A 10,162-nucleotide genomic window follows, 5' to 3' on the forward strand; every position below is an offset into this window, starting at 1 on the left:
TTTCTTTAAGATTTGTTAGGTAGGACCAGAGCAGTGTTTTACTCTAGGGATAATTATTCCCTGCTATTGAAACTAGAGACTCTTCTGAGGATCCCATATAGGGATGGCCGGTTTGCTCACTGGCTGAGCGTGGTGCTTACAACACCAAGCCAAGGGTTGAGATCCCCTTACCGGTCATCTTTAAAAAAAAAAAAAAAGGAAAATATCAAAGAAAAAATACAAGAAAAAAATGATAGGGCCGAGCCCGTGGCGCACTCAGGAGAGTGCAGCGCTGGGAGCGCAGTAGCGCTCCTGCCGCGGGTTCGGATCCTATATGGGGATGGCCAGTCACCACTCACTAGCTGAGCGCGGTGTGGCTGGTCTCAAAAAAAGACAGATTCTCTGTATTGAGAAGGCTCCCCAAGTATGCAGCACAACAAATGAAAAAGACCCAGGCCAAGGTCACACTTTTGAGAAATTTCTTAACACATGTACAAATGTAAAAGTGATTATTAAATAACAAAGAAAACGATTTGCTCTCAATAGTTTTCAAGGTGACTTCACATAAAAGTGAGACAGTTTTTAAATGGGCTGAGGGGATCAGTGTCCTGTGTCACAGGCATGGAAACAGATACATACACTGAATAGAACACCTGCAGAATGACATTTTTTCAAACCTTTCACAGATGAGATAGCACAGCTCATTAATACTTAGGTGAGTTTGTGTGTGAACATGTATGTGTAAGAGGACAAACTATTTGGAATCCAAGTCCAGTTTCCTAAACTAAATGATTAGCTCTCAAAGATAAGAGCGCACAGCTTCTTATTCCTCGCTATCTCCCTATGTCAACTGATAACTGCTTTGTCTGTGTAGGTCTGTGTAGCCGATATGCCAACCATATCTGGACAAAGGAGATATATGGCATGACTTAGCAGGGATTTTTTTTTTTAAAAGATGACCGGTAAGGGGATCTTAACCCTTGACTTGGTGTTGTCAGCACCACGCTCAGCCAGTGAGCGAACCGGCCATCCCTATATGGGATCCGAACCCGTGGCCTTGGTGTTATCAGCACCACACTCTCCCGAGTAAGCCACAGGCCGGCCCCAGCAGGGATTTTTTTTTTTGCTAACTTATTCCCTCAATACCTTTGAGGTGCAGTAAATACAGTCACCTTTTCTCATTGTGAGCAATGTTTTAAATCTTCATGATCTCCAGACTCCTACTGGACCTGGGAACCCTCTTCCAATTTTCTTCCAAAACTGTTACTATAGAATTCTGTCAATAAACAAGATAGAATCAATTAGATGAATCAATTACATCAATGAGAGGAGGTATTCAGTGTCTATTTCCATAATGCCATGCAGAGCCAGGTAGGAGAAATTGACCCTAGTGAAACTGAGTGGTCATTCTCTTCACCAGATCTTCCAGAGAGCCCTCAGGCTTTTGGAGAATTAGTAAAAAGTGGACATGGGCAGAATGTAAATGTAAAGTTGAAGAGCTTGTTCAGCAAGATGGTGAGTTGTAGTTTCCTGTAACCATAGTATCTTTGCTGAAACAGGACTGTGGTTATGAAGAGTTTGCATTCTTAGCTGCTACAGACTGTGCCAGGAATGGAAGCTAAAGCAGTCAGTGGTGGTGACCACAGCCCCGAAGATGAAACTACACATTAATTTTGCACAAAATTGCTAGTTCTGGCTATTTTCATTACTTATGACGTTTCATTCAAACTAGAAGGATTACATTCCGTTGTGTGTAAAATAACATCTTGAAAATAGACTGAAGAAAACCATTTAGCCCTCAAGCATTTGTACTAACCCACAAAATGTCAGTGCAAACATTTTCTAATATGTTAGTGAAGATACATCCTCTAATATCATCATTCTATACAATTACAAGAGCAAAAAATGGAGGGAATATCCAAAGTGGCACCGAAGGACAAGGACAAAAAGGAAGGAGGAGAAAAAAGATGAGGAGGAGAATGAGGAAAAGCGAGTTTTCATTTGGGAGAAAATTTGGGCTTACATTTATTTATGTAAATATCTTGCCTAATCTGGGAATTAAAAATATGTTAAAGAAAATGGTGAGAGCTTCTTATAAAGATAAGACTGACTACCTTACTGGGCCAATGTGCTATTGAGAATTGACTACCAATAGATTAAAACTGTTTAGCTTTTTTATTTAAAAACTACTCTGTGGGAAATTATACTAACCATTTTAAGAAAAAGTGGATTAAAATTCCAGTAAGAATTTCAGAGTGAAATTTGCCTTCTTTTATTTAGCCTCAGGTTCATCAACGGTCACCTATATAAGCAGTGAGATTTATCACTTCTTTTCTATAACAACTATAACTTATCCCTTGACTTTATACTGAGTATGGATTCAAGATAGAGTTATTAAAATGAATAAATAAGTGAATGAATAGAAATGCTTGAAAAAATAGATCTTAGAAATATGAGTTCTGTAAAAGCTTTGCTAGATCAAATCAATAATCATTTATTTCCACCTGCACCCTATTTTAAAGTTTGTATTTGGGAACCACAAGCAAAAATTTCAGAACTCACCACCCAAGAGGACAGTTAAAATTTGATATTTGTAGGACAAACACTGTATACAAGAAGGACAACATTTTAATGTAATTTATTTGAAATGCTTCCAGAAAAGTTTAAGGCTGTTATACAAAAACATTCATTTCACTAAAACATTCATTGACTTTCTTCCCATGGTCCAACACTTTACAAATCTCTTCTCAACACACTGGCTAAAGTGGCCGATGGCTCCTGCAAAGAATGATTCATTCTTTTCTTCACCATCAAATGACTTTTCTTGGCTTTCCTCTGCTTCTGTCTGCAGAAGCTTCCCTCACTTGCCAAAACAATAATAACCAAGCAGTTTTAAATAAAGTTGTAATAGAAAAAATTCACCAGGTTTAAAATCTATAAATACAGAAATATGTTTTACAGGGTACAATTGACCACAGTATTTTTTGTTTTTGAAAAATAATGAAGTAATATACCTTGTTTTTATATTGATAAATCTTGCCACACAGCTTCTTTGAATGCACATTATATAGGTACATAATAAAATGACAACATTGTATTTACTGCTTTCTTTTCTGTAAACTTGAAAGACACAGAAGATTAAAAAAAACTTTTTTGGCAATAATTTAGAATCATTACTACTAGTGCTGGTGTGGGTATAATTTTGCTCAGGTCATCCTTAGTATTTACACTCACAGGGAGCTTTTCTGCATATTTAGTTAACTTTTTTAAAGGTCTGCACCCCACGCTGCACTGTAAATCAAGACTGGACAAAGAGGTCACTAGTTTGGCTAGCTGATCCTAATTAATTAGAATTAATGAAATTGGCCTCTGGAAAATGTAATTGTGGTTCTAATTACAGCACAAAACCAGAGATAGCAAACTGACGACCCCAAAGCAGAGCAGGAAAACCCAAGGCTCTGGCCTTTCTCAGAGGCACTGGACCATGTTTTTCTCTTTAAATGGTTCCCACAGAAGGTCTTGATGAAGTGCTTCTCATTCCAAATTCTTCCTCTCATATTTCTGTAAACAGCATCACTGACACAGGCATAGTCTCTGTTTCTCGTCATTTCATTCATGCTCTGAAATATGAGTAGACCTAGGGAAATGAAACAAAATGAAGACAGTGCCTTCTCTTTATCCTGGCAGGTTTTCCCAGGCCCTTTGGGTTCTATTCTGATGTTATAGGATAGAAATGGCTAAGGCAAGCCACCAACTATGACAGACACTCCTAGTGCCATGCGCATTTCAGTTAGAGATTCAGAACTGGCAGCTGCTTTTATCCTGGCCCTTTTAAGGTTGGCCTCTATTTCATGTCCTAATAGATTATTGTATTGAACTCGCACAGGATGCAATTACAAGGTTCAGACAATGCTTTCTCCCTTGCAAAATTAAGCCTTCAGAATGTTTTCACAATTTCTGGTTGAATAACATTGAACGAAGTTCACATGCAGGGTTGATCTTTCCCAGTTACCCTAAAATGCCATCCCGATACTTGAGAGAATTCCTTATACCCTGTTTGCAAGACCCTCTAAATTCCATGCCCTCAGCTACCATGTCAAAGAGCTAGAAAAGCACTAGAGAAGTACAGGAGGAAGGATTCTTCAAGCAATCTACATAAAACAGTAGTTTAGAGATCCTTTTTCTTTCTATTTTTTAAAATCCAGCAGGACAATTGAAACTAACTTGTTCAAGTACCTCTCCATCCATTGAGACACTTGTCAAATACGATACAGGGTAACAGTTGCCAGAAATCCAGCTTACACAGATTGATTGGCAGTTACAGTACTAGGAACACAAAGGTACAGATACAAGAGACTGGGCCAACACAGTAACAAAAGTATTAAAAAGTGCTTCTCCAAACCGTTCCACATGTGGAATGCAAATACTGTACACATAAGACACAGGGCAACTTCTAGGAAGGACACATGCTTCTATCAGACATTGCTTTCAACGTGCCTGCTGTTCCCACAGGAAGAGTCTGTCTGTTCCATGCGCTCACAGTCGAGGCTCACCTCACTTGTGTCCATACTACAGTCTGACTCACTGTCTGATTGGTCCATCTGCTCAAGTTTTGTTTCTCCCTGTGGCTCCCTGCTCCTGGTGGTGGGATTCAGGAATGGTCCCTCGGAGTCAAGCACCCCAGCCTGCCCCGCAGCACACAGAACTGTTTCTTTGGCTTGACGAATACAGTTGAGCCACTGCTGTTTGTTGAAGGTGTCATTGGCTTGTAGCGAGTGGGTCTGACTTTGGGATCCATTTTTGAAACTGACTCTGAAGAAGTTTTTAACTAGAAATTAAAAATACATGGAAAAAACAAAAGTCAATGGACAGGTATATACCCAGACACTAACCCCCAGTACCCATGACAGACATCACTGATTACAAAATGTTTCCCACTGATATAGGACAGGGCTTAGTTCCACCTTGCAGCCACCATCGATCAATTTGAGTTGACATAGGTCTAGCTGTCAGTTGCCCTCACTGCTCTCAGGACCCCAACCCATTTACAAATCTCAAATACTCTTATCCAACTGGTATGTGTGTGGGGGGGTTGCTGCACTGACCTGCCAGGAGCAAGCTGATGGCCCACACTCTAAGCCATGCATGCAGCCCTTTCTCTGACCCTGGAGACACAAGATGAAAGTCTGGGGGCCTAAAATATTTTAGGCTTTGTGGACCACATACGTCTCTGTTACTTTTTTCTTTTTTTAAATAACCCTTTGGAAACATAAAAACTATTCTTGGTTTGAGAGCCATATAAAAAGGAGTCATGGGCCGGCCCGTGGCTCACTCCGGAGAGAGTGGGGCTGATAACACCAAGGCCCCGGGTTCGGATCCCATATAGGGATGGCTGGTTCGCTCACTGGGAGAGCGTGGTGCTGACAACACCAAGTCAAGGGTTAAGATCCCCTTACCGGTCATCTTAAAAAAAAAAAAACAAAAAAAACTCAGTCTCATGTTTTAGGGGACCCCAGAGTACTGGTTACTAAGCCTGGCTGTATAACAAAATGTCTTAGAGGAGCTTGTTAAAAATACAGATTCCCAGACCCTATCCTTAGAGAGTCAATAGGTCTAAGGTGGGTCTTATAATAAGCAACCTCAACAAATGCCCCAAGCTAGAGCTTTTCCCAGTTTAAGAAGCTCTTTGTAACATCAAAAGTGCCCATGACTCTCCACATGAGTACCCAATGATTAAGAACACACGTAAAGATAAAGAGATGTTATTAATTTGGTTTCGCTTTAAAATGAAATTACATTTTAATTACACTGACAGGAGCTAGATGAATTTAAAAAATGGTAGTGCACAATATAGAAGACATTATTATAAAACATTATTATAAAAACAACATTAACTGACATTTAATGGGCTCTGCATGCCACATACAAAGCTTGGTTCAAGAATCATCCATGTTCAGTCCCCTTGCACTAACCCTGTAGCCAACAGACTGTGAACCACCACTTCAGATGGCCTAGAGGCTCAGCAACAAAAGGAGAGAGACCCAAATGTTTCACTGCTGGCCATCTTCAGCTGGAAGATAATCCTAGTCCCTTAAATTGAGGCTCCATCTTTTAAGCTTGGGCAAGTGCCTGAACTCTTCTATGTCTCAGTTTCCTTATTCGTAAAATGGGGAAAACATTAAGAACCTACCTTATAAGGTTTTTATGAGGAATAAATATGACAATGAACATAAGTGCTTATACAATGCCTTACACATAGTCAGTACTCAAAAAATATAAGCTCTTATTTCTACTACTCCTACTAGTGTGGAGGGATTGATGAGTTGGTAAGAGGCAGTACATACTAATTACTTCGACAACATAATGCCTCTGTTAACCCAAGAAGTTCAAATGCTACTTTCTCAAAGAAGACTTCTCTATTGCACCTAAAACAGACCTTCTGCTGCTCTACCCCTGTATTCCCTTACTGGGTTTTAGTTTTCTTAACTGCACCTGGAATATTTTTGTTTATCATTTATCTTATCCATCACAGTGTAAGCTCCACAGTGGCAAGGAACTTAACTGATTGGTTCACCACTCTATACTAGTGCCTAGAACAGTGCTCTACACATGGAAGATACTCCACAGACATTCCTATGTTAGCTTTTCTCGGTTAATTTCCTTGTTTATTAAGTCTCAAGTTACAAAAGCCCATTTGAGTAATGTTACAGATGAACCCTCATTCCAGTTGACCATTCTTATATCCTTTAGAGACAAGTCTGCCAACTCAACTACAAAACCCACCATAATGCAAATGGTTTCCAGATAGGGGCCATCTGGTAATAAGCATGCTTTTCTCCAGAGGAAGAAGACAGAGAAAGGGAGCTTAAGAAGCACAAGCTATGTGCAGACAGGCTCACTTAACAGTATCCTACTTAATCCTTATAAAAACCTTACAAAGGATATATATGCATCTCCACTTTGCAGATGAGAAACTGAGGCTCACAGAGTTTGAACAAGGTTACATCATCAGTAAATGATGAGACAGTACTGGAATGCATGCAGTCTGACTCCAAGACTGTGGCTCTTTTCTTTTGACCAGCTAGCCACTCCCTCCAAATTACCACGACCAAAAAGATTCAACAGGTCAACTGGGAATGCCATCCATACTTCTCTCATTGTTGCTGAATGCCCCGCGAAGGGAGCCTCCCAGCCTCACTTCTCCATCCTGCAGGTCTTCCAGCAAGAGGTCCTTCACGGGGATCGGCTGCCGGTACAACTGGTAGCAGAGCTGCTCATTGTGGGTGACGGCTCGAGTGATCACAAGCACTTCTTGAAACAGGAAGACATGTAGTTTCTAGAAGAAAAGAATCCACAGGATGTCCCTAAGCAACAATCTAATAATGAGTGGTTGAAATGTGGACCTCTGTGGATAGATGTCCCCAGGTACCAGGTACACACCGGATTGTAAACTCCTAGACTCAAGTCTGTCTCCAGGAGAACAGAAATTGGGCACTTCTCATGCATTTCTAGATATATCTATTGCCTTCCCTATTGGAGTGCTTCCCTATGGACTCACTGGAGAAAGCCTTTCTAGCTACAGATATGTGGTGTAGCAGGGCTGCCAATGCCTGGGCCCTATTCACATTGCAATTCACAACCTGTGCACACACACACAACCTCTGGCTCCCATAAGAATAAAATGAGAAGGGAGTAGAATGAAGGGGGTAACGAAGACAGAAAAGTTAGCACTCCCTGGCTTTGGTTTATCTTATCCAATACAATTCTAAGAGATCAAAATTAACAATAGTCTTTAAAGGATGTGACTGACATATCAAAGCCTAATATTAATCTTTGCTTCCCAAACCCATAAAAACACTGTTCCTTCAACCACAGAACTGCTTATCAATTTCATCCAGGAACTCCAACTTGGAACACTGCTCATTCCTGAGGGAACCTGAGCATGCTGCTGTAGCCACAAAGAAAGATGATCAAAATTTTTCTTCTCAGTTAAGTTCATCAGAATCTCTGTTCTCTGAAGACGCTGTGCTTTAAAGGTTGACAACAGATGTGTGTGTTGCGGGCTAAAAGAAAATCTTATGAAGGCTCGTCTCAAACCACATCATGAAAGCAAGTTTGCTGGGTGAAGCTATGGTAAATACGCCTTTTCAATTCTAAGTCAGTCTCTTCTCATAGTTTAGAATTGCTTAGGAATTGTAGTGAAGAGATCCATAACTTTGCAGCTAGGTTCCGATTTTCTGGTGGAAACATTTCAGAATGTTCAACCCAGGGGTCTCAAAGGGGAGACCAGAAAGAAGGACAGGGGTGGAAACTTGGATTAGTCTTGATTTGTGGCAGGGGAAGCACATTCAGCATTATCAGATAATTTTATATTTGGGTGAAAATAAACCGTAGGTCTTCACCCCCTTCCTGCCACACACAACAAAAATGGCATAAATATGGGCCAAGCCAGTGGCGCACTCAGGAGAGTGCGGCGCTGAGAGCGCTGCGCTCCCGCCGTGGGTTTGGATCCTATATAGGGATGACCGGGGCGCTCACAGTGCTCACTGGCTGAGCGCGATGCGGCCAGTCTCAAAAAGGACAAAAAAAAATGGCATAAATATAAACTCAACCAAATCTTGAGTTTAAAAGATTGAATGGTGGAAATAAAATGTGTACTTTAAAAGACTGAAAAACAAAGTAAAACACAAAATAATCAAGTTTGAATTGGCGGAAAGAATGTGTTAAGAATTTTCTTTTGGGTTACAGCTAGACAGGAAAAATAAGTTCTAGTGGTGTACAGTAGTGCTAGGCATCTATAATTAACAATAATTTATTGTATGTTCTCAAATGGCTAGAAGAGAGGAGATCAAATATTCTCATCACAAAGAAATGATACATTTTTGCGATGATGAATATGTTAACCACCCTGATTTGACCATCACACATTACATGTATACATGTATTGAAATATATCTCTGTACCCCATAAATATGTACAGCAATACGTTTCAAATAAAAAAATAAATAAATTCCTTTAAAAAAAAGAATTTTCTTTTGGGGGTAGGAGAGGGAAAAGGTTGATCATTGTTTTATGTACTTAAAATAATTGGAGATTTTTATACTATTCCTACTTCAGTCAATCTCCTAGCCAAGGTAGGCAGCATGAACTCAGATTGTCTGGACAGCCTTTTCAAAATATCCCTTACTTATGAATGCTCGCCAAGAATTTCTCTTATCAGTCTCAGCTCATTTTTTCCTCCAACTACCACACTCTTTTTGCAACAGAGGACTTTGTTCACAAGGACCTTCACAACTCTTCTGGGAGGAGAACAACAAACCTCTCATCACAACTACTGTCTTCTCAAAAATCTGCCTGCAATAAGAACTAGAGTTCACGTTTAATGTCCTAGACACATCCAACCACAGAGTCCTCAGTCCTTGACTGGTGTACAGAAAGAGGATGGGGGATGTTAACTGTTCTGTATTTGTTTTTGAAGGTCATGATCAAACAAAATAAAAAGCTGGCAACCTATGCTGATTTTAAAATTCTTTCTGAATATGTACTGGTCCATGACATTAAGCATTTTTTTAAAAAAATGAATGGAAAAAAGAAATCCATGTTCCTGTGAGGTAAAAACCCTGGAAAAGTAGTTTTTCTTTGAAAGAACATGACCCTAGATAGGAATAGTAAAAAGAGGCTCAGCATCAAATGGATTAGGATTGGGAGAGCCTGGGATGAGACTGTTCAAGGAGAGTAACCACTTACCACGCCTCTGTTGTTCTTCAGTTCACCATGACAACATAAGACTCGTGAGCTGTCGATCAGGGAGTCTTTCTGGCCTTCTTCCAGGTAAAGAAGCCGCTCTTTATAATAGCGGCATTCAGATTCCCCAGTCTTGGTGTTGATTTCTGCCACGATTCCCTGAATGATGTTTATCTACGGAAACAAAGAGGAAGATAAGTGTGGGGGAAAGTAAGCAAACCATCCATACCAGCAAGTCTTAGGGGCTCAGCCTTGAAGGTCACCAAGCAAGACACACCTGGATCTAATTCTGAGATTCTATTATTTAAGTTGGTGCTTTGGAAAAAGGAAAAAATAAATATATGCCTTTAATATACAGTATCTATCTATCCATCTATACACATATATGCACACACACATATATATACTTATTTGTACACATATACCATTATTTGTATTA

At 40.0% G+C, this 10,162-nt stretch overlaps 1 protein-coding gene across 1 annotated transcript; it reads right to left on the reverse strand.

The window, feature by feature from the left end:
- Window positions 1-2,598: 2,598 nt before the first annotated feature.
- ARHGEF3 (Rho guanine nucleotide exchange factor (GEF) 3) lies at window positions 2,599-9,897 on the reverse strand (the record flags this gene model as incomplete). The annotated part of the gene is made up of 4 exons (XM_008588401.1): window positions 2,599-3,616; window positions 4,565-4,807; window positions 7,129-7,315; window positions 9,727-9,897. Coding segments are annotated over 4 exons (885 nt in total), but the record flags the coding sequence as incomplete, so codon positions are not given.
- Between the last annotated feature and the right edge of the window lie 265 nt (window positions 9,898-10,162).

This window comes from Galeopterus variegatus, unplaced genomic scaffold, assembly GCF_000696425.1.
Source record: "Galeopterus variegatus unplaced genomic scaffold, G_variegatus-3.0.2 Scaffold4801, whole genome shotgun sequence".
NCBI classification, from domain to species: domain Eukaryota; kingdom Metazoa; phylum Chordata; class Mammalia; order Dermoptera; family Cynocephalidae; genus Galeopterus; species Galeopterus variegatus.